General features: G+C 45.7%; 1 protein-coding gene across 1 annotated transcript in view; it reads left to right on the top strand.

Moving 5' to 3' along the window:
• LOC115081289 (B-cell differentiation antigen CD72-like) overlaps positions 1–20,828 on the top strand; it is a 122,363-nt gene that overhangs the window by 67,162 nt on the left and 34,373 nt on the right. Inside the window, exon 4 of the mRNA XM_029585782.1 lies at positions 20,559–20,762. Within this exon, the coding sequence (XP_029441642.1) occupies positions 20,559–20,727 (169 nt within the window). The 3' untranslated portion in view covers positions 20,728–20,762. The remainder of the gene's footprint in view (positions 1–20,558; positions 20,763–20,828) is intronic.

The following is a 20,828-nucleotide window of genomic DNA, read 5'->3' as shown; positions in this document are numbered from 1 at the left end:
GTGAAGCGCCAGCTGGCCTCCATCCTTGAACCCTCTCTGCCTGCTGACGGTGGGGATCCATAGGATCCCTCCTACTGGTAGTGTTAACCCTACCTTGGCCCAAGGGTTCACCTCCGGCACAACATCATATGTGCTTTCTCAACCTGAACAGCTGAGTAAATTTCTTATGAATAAACCTGAGAAGATAATATTTTACTGGCTATTGCCTTTACCATGTTTGCACCATTTTCTATCACATAGAAACTTGCCTCTCCGGTCTAGCTGTCAACCCTCCAGCATCTTCCTTATGGCTGATAGGATATCGCATGAGGTATGGGGGGACTGGGTGGGTAGCACAGCCCCCCTGCACCCAGATGCTCCATTCCCAGCAGAGCTGCTGCCAGCTCCTGCCTCACCCAGGTCCCACCAGTGTGCCTTCAGAGAGAGATAAGAGTGCACAGCATTCATGCTGGTCCAGATGTCACTGGTAAAATGCACGCTACTCCCCTCTGCCTTAGGCAGTTGCACCTGATTATCACCATGGCACTGGCTGTACAGGGTGGGCAGCAACCTGTCGATTTCCTGTATGCTGGGCTGCTGCTTTGGACGCAAGTGTGGGGGCTGCTGGCCTGCCACCTGACTGGTGGAAGGGGCCGTTGGATCAGCTTAGTAAAGTCTCCCCCTTTCAGCCCCTTTCTTCTGGATTTTATTTGGAATGGCAGGAGGGGACCCCAGGTTAGTACTTCTACCCTCCCGATGCTAGCGGGTGCTGCTTCTGCAGGTGATGCTGCATACTAGCATCTGTCAAATGCCCTGCTTGCTTCCATCGACGAATATCCTTCCTGCAGTCAATACACTGAACAAAATGTGGGCCCTTCCTCACTTTAAAATGCCCCCATATCTGGGTTTTCTTCCACGATTCCCTGATGCTGGCACTGAACCTCAGATAGAAGTTAGACCCGAGAAAAAATGCCAGGGGCATTGCTCATGCTCTCTACCTGCACTGCCTGCTCTTCTTGAGGGTTGATCTCAACCCTCGGTATCATCTCTCTCCCCCATCAATTTACTGGAGCCTGGTAAATCACCCACATTCCACCCTCTTATACAGAAACAGATTCCTGATGGTGTAGTGGACCCCCACCCTAGCTGGACCCCATACTTGAAAAAAAAAAAGGCTGGTAGGTGCCCAGAGCATCCCCTAGCCTCTGGGTTCAATGATGGCCATTTTCCAAAATGGCACTAAGTGGCCTTTCCCACAACATGTGATATATAGCCTAATGTGTGGATAATGCAATATATTTAAAATAACGAGAATTAAATGTGCCCTTCCATTGTGTATATTAAAATGAGTTCAGTAGCATGCAAACACATGCTGGTGAGCTCATTAATATTCTGAACTATAGTTATCAAATAACACGGCTTGCTGAAACATTTGCAAGCCACGTTATTTAAATTGAAGTTAGCTGCAGCTCATGAGGTTTGCTACAAATGTTAGCAGCAAGATCACATAACCCAGGCCTGGATTTGTCAATACGCACAATAGGCCTATGCATAGGGTGGTATGCACAGGCTGGCTGAAGGTTTAAGCTTTTCAGTTGTGCTTAATCTCACTCAGCAGAGAACAGCTCTCTCCTTCCTCATCCAGCCTCTCCCGTCCAGGCAGCATGCAATGAACAGAAGAGCCTGCAGCAGACAAAGCAAGGGGGACTCATTTGGGGGAGATTAGGAAAGGCTGAGCAGAGATCATTAAAGGGTGGGAAGAGAGGCCAGAGGATGAGATGTTTGTGAGAGAGAGAGAGGGGAACAAGGATAGGGGCAGTGTTCATGTGTGTGAGAGAGAGCAGTGAAGTGTATGTATGTGTGTGTGATATTGGGTGGAATGTTAGAGAGGGGATGCAAAGAAGAGCAGGACCAGAGCATGGTAGGACACTTCCCACCCACTGCAATTCAAATCCTCTCTCCTTTGATCCTGGATTCTAGCTATCAGATCCTGGAACTTCCCTTCCTTCCTCTCCCTTCTCTCCAGATCCTGCAACCCACTCCCCAACCCTTCCTACCCCTCCTCCACTTCCTCAGTCCAAGAGCTTCTCTCTCTCTCTCTCCTTTTCCCCATCCCAGATTCCTAATCTTTCGCTTCTCCCATCTTCTCCATCCCTAGCTCTTTCCTTCTCCATTGCCTCCTTCTTACTCCTCACCCAGTTCCTGATCCTCCTCCCTCTTGATTGGAGAGCATCAACCTGGTGCAGCAGGAAAGGATCCTGTAGCAAGGACCTGCTCTCCAGGTGTTACATTGTCCTCTTGCATCGATGTTGTGTCTCCAAGGCCAACTGCCAGGAGGGAAGGGTTAGGTCAGCCGTCATATTTGGTGATTCAATTATTAGGAATTTAGACAGCTGGGTGGCTGGTGGGCGAGAGGATTGCCTGGTAACATGCCTACCTGGTGTGAAGGTGGCGGACCTCACGCGTCACCTAGATAGTATTTTATTTATTTATTTATTTATTTATTTAGAAACTTTTATATACCGGCATTAGTGGGTACATCATACCGGTTCACATAATAACTTAAAGCTTGGAAAATACATTTCAACAAGGAGAATGTAACTGGGCGGGGGGTAAGATAAATAGGCAGTAGGAAGGATAGATAAAACAAGAAAGTCATAACCAGAGAATACAATTTATAATTTACAATGGTAGTCTCCTTAATATAAGGAGAGTGTATTTTAGACAGTGCTGGGGAGGAGCCGGCTGTCATGGTACTTGTGGGCACCAACGACATAGGAAAATTGGAAGGGAGGTTCTGGAAGCCAAATTTAGGCTCTTAGGTAGAAAGATTAAATCCAGAACCTTAAATCCAGAACCTCCAGGGTAGCATTCTCTGAAATGCTCCCTGTTCCACGCTCAGGTCCCCAGAGGCAGGCAGAGCTCCGGAGTCTCAATGCGTGGATCAGACGATGGTGCAGGGAAGAGGGATTCAGTTTTGTAAGGAACTGGGGAATCTTTTGGGGAAGGGGGAGTCTCAATATCGCAATGACAGAGAGGAGCACCCGAGAGGCGGTGTGGCGCTTTATGTCCGGGATGGCATAGAGTCCAACAGGATAAACATCCTGCATGAGACTAAATGCACAATCAAATCTTTATGGGTAGAAATCCCTTGTGTGTTGGGGAAGACTATAGTGATAGGGGTATACTACCATCCACCTGGTCAAGATGGTGAGACAGACAGTGAAATGCTAAGAGAAATTAGGGAAGCTAACAAACTTGGTAGTGCGGTAATAATGGGAGATTTCAATTACCCCAATATTGACTGGGTAAATGTATCATCGGGACATGTGAGAGAGATAAAGTTCCTGGATGGAATAAATGACAGTTTATGGAACAATTGGTTCAGCAAATCCACGGCTCTCATGCTAAACTTTCAAAAGGGAAACTTTGATAAAATGAGAAAAATAGAAAAAAAACTGAAAGGAGCAGTTACAAAGGTAAAAAGTGTCCAAGAGGTGTGGTCATTGTTAAAAAATACCATCCTAGAAGCACAGTCCAGATGTATTCCACACATTAAGGAAGGTGGAAAGAAGGCAAAACGATTACCAGCATGGTTAAAAGGGGAGGTGAAAGAAGCTATTTTAGCCAAAAGATCTTCATTCAATAATTGGATGAAGGATCCAACAGAAAAAAATAGGATAATGCATAAATGATGGCAAGTTTAATGATAAGACAGGCTAAGAGAAAATTTGAAAAGAAGTTGGCTGTAGAGGCAAAAACTCACAGTAAAAACTTTTTAAAATATATCCGAAGCAGAAAGCCTGTGAGGGAGTCAGTTGGACCTTTAGATGATCGAGGGGTTAAAGGGGCACTTAGAGAAGATAAGGCCATCGCAGAAAGATTAAATGATTTCTTTGCTTCAGTGTTTACTGAGGAGGATGTTGGGGAGGTACTCGTAATGGAGAAGGTTTTCATGGGTAATGATTCAGATGGACTGAACCAAATCACAGTGAACCTAGAAGATGTGGTAGGCCTGATTGACAAACTAAAGAGTAGTACACCCCAGGGTTCTGAAGGAACTCAACAATGAAATTTCAGACCTATTAATAAAAATGTGTAACCTATCATTAAAACCTATCATAAAATCAGTACCTGAAGATTGGGGGATGGCTAATATAACCCCAATATTTAAAAAGGGCTCCAGGTGGTATCCGGGAAACTACAGACCGTTTAGCCTGATTTCAGTGCCAGGAAAAATAGTGGAACGTGTTCTAAACATCAAAATCACAGAACATATAGAAAGACATGGTTTAATGGAACAAAGTCAGCATGGCTTTATCCAAGGCAAGTCTTGCCTCACCAATCTGCTTCACCTATTTGAAGAGGTTAATATACATGTAGACATAGCTGAACTGGTGGATGTGTAGTGTATTTGGATTTTCAGAAGGCATTTGACAAAGTCCCTCATGAGATGCTTCTAAGAAAAGTAAAAAGTCATAGGATAAGTGGCAATTTCCTTTTTGGATTACAGACTGTTTAAAAGACAGGGAACAGAGAGTAAGATTAAATGGACAATTTTCTCAGTGGAAGGGAGTGGACAGTGGAGTGCCTCAGGGATCTGTATTGGGACCCTTACTTTTCAATATATTTATAAATGATCTGGAAAGAAATACGACGAGTGAGATAATCAAATTTGCAGATGACACAAAATTGTTCAGAGTAGTTAAATCACAAGCAGATTGTGATAAATTGCAGGAAGACCTTGTGAGACTGGAAAATTGGGCATCCAAATGGCAGATGAAATTTAATGTGGATAAGTGCAAGGTGATGCATATAGGGAAAAATAACCCATGCTATAGTTACACAATATTAGGTTCCATATTAGTTGCTACAACCCAAGAAAGAGATCTAGGTGTCATAGTGGATAACACATTGAAATCATCGGTTCAGTGTGCTGCGGCAGTCAAAAAAGCAAACAGAATGTTGGGAATTATTAGAAAGGGAATGGTGAAACTTTGAAGGATTTCAAAGGGGCATGGGATAAACACTGTGGATCCGTAAAGGCTAGAGGATGGGAATGAAGAGAAGAGCCATGGGGGTGGATTACTGGAGTGGAGGCTAGTACCTGGTGAGTACTACACCCCAGGGTTTCATCCAAGGATATTGAGGGAGCTCAGAGATGTTCTGGCGGGTCCGCTGTGTGACCTGTTCAATAGATCCCTAGAAACGGGAGTGGTGCCGAGAGACTGGAGAAGAGCGGTGGTGGTCCCGCTTCACAAGAGTGGGAACAGGGAGGAGGCTGGCAACTACAGGCCGGTTAGCCTCACTTCGGTGGTGGGAAAAGTAATGGAGTCTCTGCTGAAAGAGAGAATAGTGAACTATCTACAGTCCGGAGAATTGATGGACCAGAGGCAACATGGATTCACCAGGGGAAGATCCTGTCAGACAAATCTGATTGACTTTTTTGACTGGGTAACCAAGGAATTGGACCAAGGAAGAGCGCTCGATGTCATATACTTGGATTTCAGCAAAGCTTTTGATACGGTTCCGCACAGGAGACTGGTGAATAAAACGAGAAGCTTGGGAGTGAGTGACAAGGTGGTGACCTGGATTGCAAATTGGTTGACGGACAGAAGACAATGTGTGATGGTAAACGGAACCTTCTCTGAAGAGAGAGCGGTTTTAAGCGGTGTACCGCAAGGATCGGTGTTGGGACCGGTCCTGTTCAATATCTTTGTGAGCGACATTGCGGACGGGATAGAAGGTAAGGTTTGTCTTTTTGCGGATGACACTAAGATCTGCAACAGAGTGGACACGCCGGAAGGAGTGGAGAGAATGAGACGGGATCTAAGGAAACTGGAAGAGTGGTCGAAGATATGGCAGCTGAGATTCAATGCCAAGAAGTGCAAAGTCATGCATATGGGGAGCGGAAATCCGAATGAACTGTATTCAATGGGGGGGGAAAGGCTGACGTGCACGGAGCAGGAGAGGGACCTTGGGGTGATGGTGTCTAATGATATGAAGTCTGCGAAACAATGCGACAAGGCGATAGCAAAAGCCAGAAGAATGCTGGGCTGCATAGAGAGAGGAATATCGAGTAAGAAAAGGGAAGTGATTATTCCCTTGTACAGGTCCTTGGTGAGGCCTCACCTGGAGTACTGTGTTCAGTTCTGGAGACCGTATCTACAAAAAGACAAAGACAAGATGGAAGCGGTACAGAGAAGGGCGACCAGGAAGGTGGAGGATCTTCATCGCATGACGTACGAGGAGAGATTGAAGAATCTAAATATGTACACCCTGGAGGAAAGGAGGAGCAGAGGTGATATGATACAGACTTTCAGATACTTGAAAGGTTTTAATGATCCAAAGGCAACGACAAACCTTTACCATAAGAAAAAAATCAGCAGAACCAGGGGTCACGATTTGAAGCTCCAGGGAGGAAGATTCAGAACCAATGTCAGGAAGTATTTCTTCACGGAGAGGGTGGTGGATGCCTGGAATGCCCTTCCGGAGGAAGTGGTGAAGACCAGAACTGTGAAGGACTTCAAAGGGGCGTGGGATAAACACTGTGGATCCATAAAGTCAAGAGGCCGCCAATGAAGAGTGGGTGACTCGCCAGAATGATGGCTACTGCCTGGAGACAATACCCTTAGTCAATAAACATACACATGGTTACTGTGACTCCAACATCACTCTAAGATTCAACAGCATGAGGAAATGTGGAAAAAAGGATTTGCACTCACAATGACGGGAGTAGCTGGCTTGTTACGGCGGTTACTACCCCAAACCAAATATCCAGATTACTACCTCCACCTTCCTCTATTCCTGATGCCTTTCAACTAGCTTGATCACTCCATTCTTATACTTCACTTTCAATGCATATCCAGCATAGTTCTCTGCTTCAACAGCAGGGGAAAAGAAAAACTGTTACTTCACACATCCAGCAGAGCTCTCTGCTTAAACGGCAGGGGAGAAGAAAAAAGGGTTCGCACTCACAAAGCGGGGAGTAGCTGGCTTGTTACGGCGGTTACTACCCCAAACCAAATGTACCTGATACTTCACTCTCGACGCATATCCAGCATGGCTCTCTACTTCAACGGCATCGGAGAAAGACTGATACATCACGAATTTCCAGCATAGCTCTCTGCTTCAACGGCAGGGGAAAAGAAAAACTGATACTTCACGCATATCCAGCATAACTTCAACGGCAGGGGAGAAGAAAAAAGGATTCACACTCACAAAGCGGGGAGTAGCTGGCTTGTCACGGCGGTTACTACCCCCAAACCAAATGTGCCTGATACTTCACTTTCGATGCATATCCAGCATAGCTCTCTGCTTCAACAGCAGGGGAGAAGATAAACAACCAATAAGGGCTGTATAACATAATCTGGGTAAAAACAAATAAGCATGGGTGTAGCTTGCTTATTGCGGCGGTTACTACTCCTACTACCTCTAACTAATCAAGCTAGATATTTCACTTGGATGCAGCTCCTCCACCGCTCTCTACATTAATGGCGGGGGTGGAAGGGAATTAGAACCAAGAGCTAAGAGAAACAGATAAGTATGGGAGAAGAAATGAGGGAAGCTTGCTGGGCAGACTGGATGGGCCATTTGGTCTTCTTCTGCCGTCATTTCTATGTTTCTATGTTTCTATGTTTCTATTACTACCCTTACTCATTAAGCCTTTGCACGGTTAAGGCAACTCCAACATTGCTCTCTGCTTCAACGGCAAGGGAAAATGTGGAAAAGAGGATTTGCATTCAATAACTACCAACAAGTTCTGAACTTCACAATCTGATTAAACAAATAAGTGTGGGGGTAGCTTGCTTATTACAGCCTGATACTTCACTTTCAATGCATATACAGCATTGCTCTCTGCTTCTATGGCAGGGGGAAATGTGGAAAAGAGGATTTGCTTTCAGGCAGTATCCAACAAGGCATTGATCTGTGCAGTCTGGGTAACCAAGCATCTGGGTAACTTGCTTGATGCGGTGGTTACCACCCTTAACCATTAAATCTTATGCTCACCCTTGAAGCAACTCCAACATTACTCTCTGCATCAATGTTAGGGGAGGGCAGGACGTTTGAATCAAACAGTTACCAACAAGGGCCCTGAACTTGGTGGTTGATGAAACAGATAAATATGAGAAAATAAGTGTGGGAGCTTGCTGGGTAGCCTGGATGGGCCGATTGGTCTTTTTCTGCTGTCATTTCTATGGATTTATGTTTCTATGTGAATAAAACGGAAAATGTAATAATGCCTCTGTATCGCTTCATGGTGAGACCGCACCTTGAATACTGTGTACAGTTCTGGTCGCCGCATCTCAAAAAAGATATAGTTGCGATGGAGAAGGTACAGAGAAGGGCGACCAAAATGATAAAGGGAATGGAATAGCTCCCCTATGAGGAAAGACTAAAGAGGTTAGGACTTTTCAGCTTGGAGAAGAGACAGCTGAGGGGGGGATATGATAGAGGTGTTTAAAATCATGAGAGGTCTAGAACGGGTAAATGTGAATCGGTTATTTACTCTTTCGGATAATAGAAAGTACTTGCCAGGTTGTTATGGCCTGGATTGGCCTCTGTTGGATGCTGGGCTTGATGGACCCTTGGACTGACCCAGTATGGCATGTTCTTATGTTCTTATCCCTAATGTCTCTTCCCTGTACTGATACTTGAGATCATTTGTTCACTTAATACAAATACAATTATGCATACTATTAATTATAGAGAAAAACAATTTTTATAATGAAATGAAAGATGGAAATATTTGCTAATTTGCTCCAGAATTTGTTTTATCTTTTGCCATAGGATTTACTCCTCAGCTGCCACAGCAAACTAGGGGGGATTGTGCCTTAGACCTCCTGCATCCTGTTGTCCAACCTCAGGACTTAGCAGGGGGGCAACAGCACCAGCAGTACCTAGGGGTGCCAAAATCCTAAATCCGTCATTGACAAAACCTCAAGTTGAAGTATTTTTACACAAAGTGGTTTTGGCCCAGAAATTCAGGCTGCAAACTTACCTTGCCGAAAAGGTAAAGATCCAAGATTTGGGATCCTTGCACCTGAGAGCTCTGACCTGGGACCCTTGGGTGTAAAACTCCTGGCCCAGGATCCTCGGACCCAGGTGGAGCTGTTAGCCTCCCTTCTGCCCATAAACCCCCATGATACAGAAAAGTGCTTCAAATGTTTACTTCATCTCTAAGGAGAATTTAAAATGTAAGCATTGAAAAACCACTGTTAAATTTATTGCAGATTTCTGCCTGGGAAGTACTGGCTAATTTCAGTGTTAGTACTTCATATGCATGAAAAGTGCACCAAAAACAGCACTTTTCATGCTGGGGCATAATATACTATAATATACTCCTAAACCGACTAGCAGAGATTGGAATCAAAAACACCGCTCTCTGGTTTAAATCCTTCCTACAAGACAGGTTTTAAAAAGTCAAGATCAACTACAATGAGTCCCAGCCTATCAGCTCAACGTTAGGCGTCCCTCAGGGATCCTCCTTATCTCCGACCTTATTCAACATTTACTTACTCCCTCTCTGTAACCTTCTATCTAAGTTGAATCTTACCCACTACCTATATGCAGACGATGTCCAAATTCTCATTCCAATAAACAAATCACTGCAAGAAACCCTTCAGTTTTGGAATTCATGCTTCATTTCCATTTCCAACCTCCTTGCGAATCTCTGCCTAATTCTCAATGCCAACAAAACTGAATTCATCCTCATCACCCAAGATGGCAACTACCAGCTCTCTAACTCTCAACCAGTGGCAACCCCCTCTCTATCTCCTCTGGTCAGAAACTTAGGAGTTATCATGGACAACCAACTGAATCTCAAAAGCTTCATTAACAACACCGTGAAAGAATGCTTCTTCAAACTCCAAGTCTTGAAAAGACTTAGACCCTTACTCCACCCCCATGATTTCAGATCAGTTTTGCAAGCAATCATATTCTCAAAAATTGATTACTGCAATTCTCTTCTACTTGGTCTCCCAGCTATCTCCCTAAAACCTCTACAAATGCTACAAAATGCCACAGCTAGATCTTAACTAAAGCTAAAAAAAGGGACCACATCACCCCAATTTTAAAGAATCTCCATTGGCTTCCTATAAAATGTAGAATCCTCTACAAAGCTCTTGCAACCATCCACAAATCTATCTACAAAACCGCACACCTCGATCTCAGGATCCCACTACAGATACATTCATCATCCCGCCCATTGAGATCTGCACAAAAAGGCTCGCTAAAAGCCCCTTCACTTAAAATATCCTCAAACAAAAGAGCCTTCTCTACAGCGGGCCCTAACCTATGGAATTCTCTCCCTTCAGACCTTAGGCTCGAACAATGCCCAATCACCTTCAAAAAAAGACTCAAGACCTGGCTCTTCATCCAAGCCTATGCCTGAGTTGGACTACACTAACACTCTCCCACCTACTCAATAATCCCAGAAACAAATACAATTTCCTCTTGCCAACGATTGACCACCTGTTACATGACATCCTAAATCGCTAGCATGTTAGATTTCAGTAATTTAAAATGTTGTTTTCTCATAATGTGTTATGTAATATTAATTTTAACTATTTCCAAGTTTTCATTTCCTTGTTCTCTGTAAGACACACATGTTATGTCATCCTAAAGTTATATGTAAACCGAAGTGATTAGTAACATTGTTACCAGAACCTCGGTATATAAAAATGTTAAATAAATAAATAAATAAATAAATAAATAAATATACCTTTTTATATTACATTAGTAGTTATTTTAGTGCACAAAAAGTAAGCTGAAATGATAGTAATAAAGTGCACTAAGGAGAATGCACTTTATTACATGGGCTCCTATGGAAGCCAGCACATATAATATTTTTAGCCACTCTGAGGATAATTTTCAAGCAGGGCGATCTGTATGGGTTAATACCTTTGTAAAATGAGAATCTGAGACATTACCTAGAGGGAGTTCTTTTCTGACCCCTTAAAAGTGGGTGCGCATCATGACGGGAGTCAGTATCAGACAGAACGAGGTAACACTTAGCTCTCCAACATAAGAACATAAGAAAATGCCATACTGGGTCAGACCAAGGGTCCATCAAGCCCAGCATCCTGTTTCCAATGGAGGCCAATCTAGGCCATAAGAACCTGGCAAGTACCCAAAAACTAAGTCTATTCCATGTTACCATTGCTAATGACAGTGGCTATTCTCTAAGGGGCGGATTTTCAAAGGCCCGCGCGCGCCAGCGCGCCTATTTTGCATAGGGCGCCGGCGCGCGTAAAGCCCCGGGACGCACGTAAGTCCCAGGGCTTCCTGTCGGGGGCGTGGCGGGATGACGCGGCTTTTAGGGGGCGGGGGGTGGCGTTTCGGGGGCGGTAACGTGGGCGTGGTTTCAGCCCGGGGGCGTTCCAGGGGCGTGGCCGCGGCATCCGGAACAGCCCCCGGGACCGGACCACGAAGCGGGGCAGCCGGCAGACGCGCGCAAAGTTACGCCTGCTTTCAGCAGGCGTAACTTTGCCGACAAAGGTAAGGGGGAGTTTAGATAGGGCCGGGGGGGTGGGTTAGGTAGGGGAAAGGAGGGGAAGGTGGGGGGAGGCGAAAGAAAGTTCCCTCCGAGGCCGCTCCGAAATCGGAGCGGCCTCGGAGGGAACAGGCAGCGCGCGCTGGGCTCGGCGCGTGCAGGTTGCACAAATGTGTACCCCCTTTCACGCGCCGACTCCGGATTTTATAAGATACGCACGTATCTTATAAAATCCAGCGTACTTTTGTTCGCGCCTGCTGTGCGAACAAAAGTACGCGCTCGCGCAAGTTTTTAAAATCTGCCCCTAAGTGAACTTAATTAATAGCAGGTAATGGACGTCTCCTCCAAGAACTTATCCAATCCTTTTTTAAACACAGCTATACTAACTGCACTGACCACATCCCCTGGTAACAAATTCCAGAGTTTAATTGTGCGTTGAGTAAAAAAGAACTTTCTCCGATTAGTTTTAAATGTGCCACATGCTAACTTCATGGAGTGCCCCCTAGTCTTTCTATTATCCGAAAGAGTAAATAACCGATTCACATCTACCCGTTCTAGACCTCTCATGATTTTAGCACCTCTATCATATCCCCCCTCAGTCGTCTCTTCTCCAAGCTGAAAAGGCCTAACCTCTTTAGTCTTTCCTCATAGGGAGTTGTTCCATTCCCCTTATCATTTTGGTAGCCCTTCTCTGTACCTTCTCCATCGCAGCTATATCTTTTTTGAGATGCGGCGACCAGAATTGTACACAGTATTCAAGGTGTGGTCTCACCATGGAGCGATACAGAGGCATTATGACATCCTCCATTTTATTCATCATTCCCTTCCTAATAATTCCCAACATTCTGTTTGCTTTTTTGACTGCCGCAGCACACTGAGCCGACGATTTCAATGTGTTATCCACTATGACACCTAGATCTCTTTCTTGGGTTGTAGCACCTAATATGGAATCCAACATTGTGTAATTATAGCATGGGTTATTTTTCCCTATATGCATCACCTTGCACTTATCCACATTAAATTTCATCTGCCATTTCCACTTGAGATGTGTGACTGATCTAGAAAGGAGAATGCAATTCCCTTTCTCACGAAGGTATAAGAGTTCGATTTTCATCTGAGTCACCCAGGAAAAGAGGTTTTATATCTGGAAAAATGGACCTGTTACTGTGGCTTTTAAAATGGTTAATCTTGGTTCAAAGTTTGTGGTCAGTTTTTACCAGTGAACCTGGTAGGCAATTTTCAAAGAAAACTACGCATGTGTGTATATATATACACACACATCAAATAAAGAAATAAATATGGGAGTAACTTTTAAAACTACGCACTGGCTAGAGCAAAGGTCTGTAAGCCAGGGTTCAAATCCCGCTCCTGCTCCTTGTGACCTTGGGCAAGCCATTTCAGCCTCCATTGCCTCAGTCACAAATCTAGGAGGTAATTTTCAAAGGAGTTGTGCACATCAAAGCAACATACTGTCGGAGTAATTTTCAAAAGCCATTTACTCATGTAAAATGGACTTAATGTGGGGAATTCAATGGCATATAGTGTAGCAATTTTCAAAAGCCCACATACTCAAGTAAAGTGTATTTACATGGGTAAAACCTAGTTTTATGCCTGTAAAATACTTTTTTAAAATCCTGATTTTATAATGCTTTTCTCCCATCCTCTCTCTGTGGGAGAAAATTTCTTAGTAAGTGATCCCTTTAGACGGCGAACCGTCTGGGGATGTGGAAATACCTGCAGTGCCTGAATGTTAACCCACTTTGAAGTGGCTGAAAAAAAAGCAAAAGGAAAAAAAAAAAAAAAAGCAAGTCCGCAGGGACTTTTTCCCTGGGGATAATTGCACAAGTTCGTGAGTCGCAGACATTGGCGCTTGCTTTTCCTGCGGACACTTTTTCCAGCTGAAACATGCAAAGCCTCCTGAGCAACTGTTGCCTTCCCTGGCCTAACCTTGCCCTGGGAAATTCTCCCCCAAAATGCTGGGGAAAGTGTGCATTTTGTGCACGTCACACGGACATTTTGGCCACTCTGAGAAGGGAAGCGTTTCTTGCCGCCAGCTTAGCCAGGGACGTTGTTATTTACACAGATAAGTGGCTCTGAAACTTGGACTGCAGCCTCTGTGAAAAGCAAACCCACGTTCAGGCCAGGTTTGTAGAGCCTTCTTCCCTGGCCCCATTTTCTTTTTTCTCTTCCTTTGGTTATCTTCTTTTGATTTTATTCTATTTCTGCGAATTTCTTTCATTCTTGTTGTGTTCCTTTTTCTCATCTTACACCTCAGTTCCAGTTTTCTTTTTTTTTCCCTTTTAACCCTGGCCACATTTTCTTCTTTCTTGGAAACTTGTGTTTGTGCCAAGTTCCTCTCTCTCCCATTCTCTGCTGTGGCACTCTCTCCCTCTCACCCTTCTCCTCTTCCCTTCCTGGGCCTCCTCCCGTCCTCTCTCTGTTTTCCCACTAACATGGGGAGTGAAACACTTATGCGCTCGCTTGCCGTCCCTTGTACCCCAATAAAAACACAACACCTGTTGGCTTTAAAAGAGGCCGCAGTTTATTAACAAAACAACCCGAGCCCTCACAATAACATTAACTGAACAACCCCTCCCCCCAAACTCCCCCTTTTCCCCCACCCTTCCCTGGTTCTCCACCACCTTGACCCCAATGGTGGAGATGCCCCTCCCCCCTTTTCCCGCCTGCTCCGCCTCATACCAGCGAGAGCAAGCTCTACCGTGAACCTTAGCCCCACGGTTCTCCCGTCGTCCTGCGTAGCAGCCCCCCCCAACTATGTGGGGCACCCCCCCCCTCCACCAACCAACCCCCCCCTTTAAACATCCAAGCATAACATGGGCTCATTTTAACGCCACAAACAACCGACGCAGTTGGCTTGTTGCCCCACTGCGGCTTTCTTCCCACTTCCTAATTTCCTTTTCTAAGCCCTCTTGCAACGCGTTATTAAATAAATCCATTCCGACCTCTGACAAATGTATGCCATCACCGCAGTACAATCCAGCCTCAACCTCGCAAGACCATGAATGTCTTATCCAAAAACCCCCTTCCCACCCCATCCATTTACCCACTTGTCTGTTTAACTTCTTTACCCCTGAATTCCAAATAATCTTGTCCCTATTCTTTAAGCGGACTATGATGTTCGACCACCCCACCCGCACCTGAGGCCACCTGATCATCACTTGCGCTAAATCTTTTTTAATACATGTGAGAAGAGCTCGGCATGTCTTTGAACCTATATTGTTGCCACTCAGGTGGATGAGCAAGATATTCAGAATTCCCCACATATCGATGTGTTCCTGTAGGAATGGCAGCAGATCGTCCCACTGCATGCCTCTTCTGCTGAACCAAGCCAGCTGCCATCCCATCTGCTCCAGCTCAAAATTCTCCCCGTAAGGGCGTTTTAAGGCACGTCGTTGAGCTGTATGAATGAATGAATGTCCCACGATCCAGGCACATCCGGTCCCATGCTTTCTGCCCATAATCTCTGTAAACATAAGACACACCAATTAATACCTTTCTTACTTCCTACCTCCCTCCACCCTGTTTTCCCTTTGTCTCTCCCTTCAATCCCCTCCAGTCATAGCTTAATTGACCCCCTTTTCATGTCTAATGTATCCCTGATAAGCCTTGGATTTCCACCTACCAATGCTTCGAATACCCTCCTCAGCGAAATCGCCTTCAGCCGCTGAAGTAGCAGCACCAATCCAAAAGGAATACGAGCTATATAGTCGGTCGTCCCTGCCTTCTTCCAAGACTACATACCGCAGAACCTGTGCAAACTGGTACTGCGTCAACACCGATCCGTCAGCATTTACTAAGAAGGACCCATTGACTTCCGGACGCATGCTTAAATAAAGCATGGCAGTTCTTACAGGACATACCACGCCTATCTGCCGGTAATATGAAGGCGCCCTTTCCTGCCTGATCCATCTTAGACTTAGGGAAAAACAATGTCACTTCCTTTCTAGACACACGTACGTATCTTGCCAACATCCCCTGTTCTTTAACATGATTCCTGGATTTGGCTACCAATTCACTTATACGCATGGCTCCGAAGAAGGCCCACGAGAAAGCCACGCGAAACAATACTGATTCAAAGTGTAACCAGCATACCCGTGACAACTGCATGCAAAAGCTCGTCAAATCCTCATATCTAATAGGTAACCTCTTATCTTCATGTGTGCCCAAACCTCTTTTCCAACCACCTAACACCCTTCGTAGGCGAAAACTATTTACCGGATTTCCCCAACCTTCACCGTTGCGACCGAATACCCCGTGCGTTTGGCCTGCAGCACGAAGAGATCCAATAATTCATCTGGAACCTGTCCCCCGCACCACCCCTTATGTTGTAAATAGTCTGCCATTGCTGTGCTGCCTTTTAAATAAGCCATCCAAGTATTCTGAGCAACCGAGCTCTGAATCAATGCCCATTCCTCGGCCTCAGATGTCTCCTGCCGGCATCCGACATCGGTCGGGCGCCCTGTACTCTTCGTACCTTGCGTAAAAAAGGAAATTATGAACCTTCCCTTATTCCCCTTGTAATCCGCTCCTGATTCCCTTTTTAGTTTTATTTTTTGAACCACCCTCTAGGATCTCAACCTTAGTACCCTGGGAACCCTCCATCCCCCCCCCCCAGCCACCTCACCCAAGTTCCCCTGTTGGACTATCCCTCCTTTATTCTTGCTGTCTTATTCTTTAATGCTCATCCCCCTTTTGACCCCCTGTCTTTTATTTTTATTTTTTGTTATCCAACTTGCTTTGCTTCCTTAAGCGAGGCTTTGGAATTCGCCTGCGTGCATTTAGAGCTGGGATGCGCGCCGTTGCGAGTTCCACATGCATGTCTAAGCTTACACTCTGGAAATAAGCATGTGGCTCCGTTAAACCTCCAGCACACGTCAGTGTTTACTCCCGCATTTTTGTTTACCCTATATCCTTGTGTACCCCCCACCGTTCCTTTTTCAGCCCCTGTGATTCCTCCCGTACCCTCTGCTCCTCCTGCTGACCCGCCCCCCCACTGCTGTTTTCCCTTGCTTAGCACTCTTGTTGGTCATCTGCGTTAACCTGTGTACCCCATGATATGAACCTGTTACCCGCCATCTTTTCCCTAAACTTCTCGTCGTAGTTGAGCCATGCCTCAACCTTCGTAATCTTTGAAAGCCCCCAGTATGCTGTCTCCATATGATAACAGCGCCCCATGTAGCCCCGGCTGGTAGTTCCCCACCACGCTAGCTAATCGTAAGAAACCGCGCATCCAATTCACAATATTCTTGGTAATCTTGATCCCTGGTTCACTCTCTTTCGTCTTCTTACTTCCCTTCCTCTTCTTTCTCTTATCTCCCCTCCTGCCCTCTAGTAATTGAAAAATGTTAACATATCTGCGTTTTTTTGTGCAATTTACTCGGTACACCTTCCCACAGCTCAGTCAAGGAAGCTAACGCAGGGTGACCCATGTCTTGGCATGGCCCTAGGTCACTGTGTTTCAGCACCCCACGCTCACCGCTGGAGTCCGTAGTAGACTCTGTGGAAGAACTGCTATCCGTAACTGAACTAGACGAAGTGCCCTATTTCGTTTGATCCTCTTCTTCCACCCCTTGGGTGCTATACTCTCCCTCACATTACCTGTTTCCTGTCTTGTTAGCATGCCCCTCACGAGTCCTCTGGTTCCTTCGTCCCGAACCCTCTCGCACTGCAACTCCCCGCTTGATGCTTGCTCCGGCTGTCTCTCCCTCCACTCTTCGCTCCGAGATGTCCCTGGAACATTCAGCTCTTCTGCGCCTGACATGACAAAAGGACTGGCCTCAGTACCCATCCCAAAATCCCTGTCTTGTCCTACTCCACTTGGCCTGCTATAGGAAGGCCTGCCTGAATAAGGCACACTATCCCGTCTTCCCTCTTCTCCAAACCCTGACACTTCGGGCTTTTGCACCCACGGTCTCTGACTTCCACTCCTCCCCAAAGACCACGTGGGCCAATCCCCGAAACCCCGTTCTCCCGCTTTATACTCAGCTGATTGAAGAATCTAAATATGTACACACTGGAGGAAAGGAGGAGTAGGGGTGATATGATACAGACTTTCATATACTTGAAAGGTTTTAATGATCCAAAGACAACGTCAAACCTTTTCCATTGCAAAAAAATCAGAAGAACCAGGGGTCACGATTTAAAACTCCAGGGAGGAAGACTCAGAACCAATGTCAGGAAGTATTTCTTCACGGAGAGGGTGGTGGATGCCTGGAACGCCCTTCCAGAGAAAGTGGTGAAGACCAAAACTGTGAAGGATTTCAAAGGGGCGTGGAATAAATACTGTGGATCCATAAAGTCTAGAGGATGTGAATGAAGAGAAGAGGCATGGGGGTGGCTTGAGGGAATGATGGCTACTACCTGGAGATGAATATCCTTATTCAATAATGCGACTCCAACATTGATCTATGCTTCAACGACAAGAGGAAATATGGAAAAAGAATTTGCAACCACATAAAAGCAGGGGAGTAGCTGGCTTGTTACGGCGGTTACTACCTCAAACCAAAAAATACCTGATACTTCACTTTCAATGCAAATCCAGCATAACTCTCTGCTTCAACGGCAGGGGAGGAAATTTGACAATTCACGCATATCCAGCATAGCCCTCTGCTTCAACGGCAGGAGAGCAAGTCTGGTATTTCACTTCAATGCAAAGCCAGCATAGCTCTCTGCTTCAACGGCAGGGAGGAAGTTTGACACTTCACGCATATCCAGCATAGTCCTCTGCTTCAACGGCAGGGGAGCAAGTCTGATATTTCACTTCAATGCAAAGCCAGCATGGCTCTCTGCTTCAACGACAGGGGAGAATGAAGAAAGGTTGATCTATATTCAGGCAACAATCAACAAGGACTGAATTACAGTCTGAATAAACAGATAAGCTTGCTTATTGCGGTGGTTAATACCCCTAACTAAATTAAGCTATTTCACTTAGATGCAGTTCCAACACTGCTCTCTACATTAATGGTGGGGGTGGAAGGGAAATAGAATTAAAAAAAGGTTACTAAGAGCCAACAGAAACAGATAAGTATGTGAGAGAAAAAAAAAAGTGTGAAAGCTTGCTGGGCAGACTGGATGGGCCGATTGGTCTTCTTCTGCCATCATTTCTATGTTTCTATGTTATGTTTCTATGATAACCCCTTCCCTCCGCTACCTATGTATCCCGTATGACCCCTTTCTAAGCTGGCGCCAGATCTCCTGTTACACTCACTGCAGTCTTGGAGATTCATCTCCCTGTCCATCTCTCTTCCTCCACTCGTACGCCTGCCTGCTGCAGCAGACCCTCGGCTCTGACCCTGGCTTCCACCGATGCGCTCTGGGCTCTCCTCTTTCTCTCTGCTCCTTCTGATATGTCTGCTGCCTGCGCTGGGACCCCCTCCATCTGGATCGTCTGGGTCCTAGGTGCTCCATCAATTCCTCCATAGTATGACGCTTCGGTACAGCGCCGCGTGCCTGGTCTCTGCTTTCTTGTAAGCTGACCGCCTTCGGTGCCTTGCTGATTCCCGATGTGCTGGGGCCTCCCATTGCTCTAGACTGCTGCCGTGGTGAGTCAGAGCCCGACGCGTGTATGGACAGATCCAAAGGGCAAGCTGGATCTGCGCTGGCGTCTCCCAACCCTGCCTCCCTGTCATCCCTGGACTCCGCTTCTGGGCCACTTTCTCCAGAGCTCTCTTCAAGCCTGGGACCCGTAAAGGCTGCCGCGACTATGGGAGGAGGTGGTCTCTTGGCCATCCGCGCTGGCCTCGAAAATGTCGCTGCCGCTACTCCAGTGCGACCCCGTTTCCTGATGGTCCCTCTGCTAGGACCCATCCTACTTCCTCTCTCTCCGCTTCCCCGCTTCGTAGTAAAAGGAATGCCTACAGCGCGGGCAGGACAGCAACTCGCTGGCTCCTATGTCTGCCTAACCGCCTTCTACCCCCGCTGGCTTCTGCGCAAGCATCGCCAGCACTGACCAATGAGGTTAGCTAGTTCAAATTAGTGCCGGCAACTGCCGCAATCCTTCCTTCCTCTCCCCCTCCTTTTCCTTTCCTTTCTCGCCTAACTCCTCACCCCCCTATGTTCCCTTCTCTGCTTGCGCACTGACACTTCTCGCGCGGTTTCTCTCATGTTATTGTCGCGACTCGCCACTTGTCTTTTGTTCCTCCGTCCTCACTCTCTTCCCCCTAGTGTCCTCACACTTCTCTTTGCCCTTACGCCCCTCTTTCTCAGCTCCATCCCTCGCTCTCCTATCCTTCCCCTCCAACCTAGAAATAAAGCTGTTGTGGGCATTTGGAAAAGTGGCTGGTCAAACGCTGCCCCGTGAGGAAGGAAGATTTATTGTTTAAATTCATGCATGTGATCTGTCCACCAAGCAGGTCTTTGCAGGTTTTAGCAAATACTGCACATACGGACCTGAGCCTTGCTCTCAGACTCCATGGGGAAGGAAGTAATCAAACCACTGATTTTTCTTTACCTGCAGAATTGGGATTTTTAAAAAAATGACTGTCCACTGACTCGGCAGGTGGAAACCGCATGCAAACAAGGTGGGTTCTTTTACCTGCAGAGTTTAGAAGACATTCTCAGGGCGGGGTTAGGTCACAGGTGGGAAGTGCATTTATACTTTTAAATACTGCTTTCTTTCTAGAAAAATAACTGCCGGTGCTCACATACAGGTTGCATGGTTTTATTCTGAAGGATCAAGCAAGCAGCTGTAGGAAAATGAAAAAAGTCCCTGGTTTCAATTATTTATAATTATGCTGGCACTTCTGTCTGCAAAAAGTTACAAAACAGAAAGCAAGCATTCATTTCTGCAGCTACTTTTCCTTTGGCAGTATTTAAAGGAAAACCACCCAGGTAATTTTGCGTTGATTCTCGTGGCAAACCCCACAGGTAAAAATGACCTGTGAGTTTGCTAAAATGTGGCTTTTTTCATTATCTACCTCTTAATTCTTTTAAATATGTGTATCTGCTCAAAGAGTAATTTACATTTATATTAATAACTATGATATCTAATGTGCTACATTATCTTCTTCTGTAGTCCCTTACCTAAATGTGTACTCTGTCGCTCTCTGCCTCTTTGTCATTCTAGGTCAAATCCTAATGTTGATCCTGGGTATCCTGGAAAAATAGTCAATGGATATCTTTCAGAGGGAAAGTCTGATGAACAGAATTACTGTATCTGTGAGAAAAAACCTGGCCAGATAAAGTTTCAAAGCTTCCATCAATATGAATGCATGAAATCCATAGAGACTACATAAGAGGAGTTTTTCAAGCACAAAACTGCAACTCCAGTGTAAGTAAGCATGACTACCTGCACCCATCTATGTACCCTTATCCTGACTCATCATTTTAGATTCCA

This window comes from Rhinatrema bivittatum, unplaced genomic scaffold (assembly GCF_901001135.1).
Source record: "Rhinatrema bivittatum unplaced genomic scaffold, aRhiBiv1.1, whole genome shotgun sequence".
Classification (NCBI taxonomy): Eukaryota; Metazoa; Chordata; class Amphibia; order Gymnophiona; family Rhinatrematidae; genus Rhinatrema; species Rhinatrema bivittatum.
The sequence above is the reverse complement of the archived record's forward strand: the minus strand, read 5'-3'. Positions and strand labels throughout refer to the sequence as shown.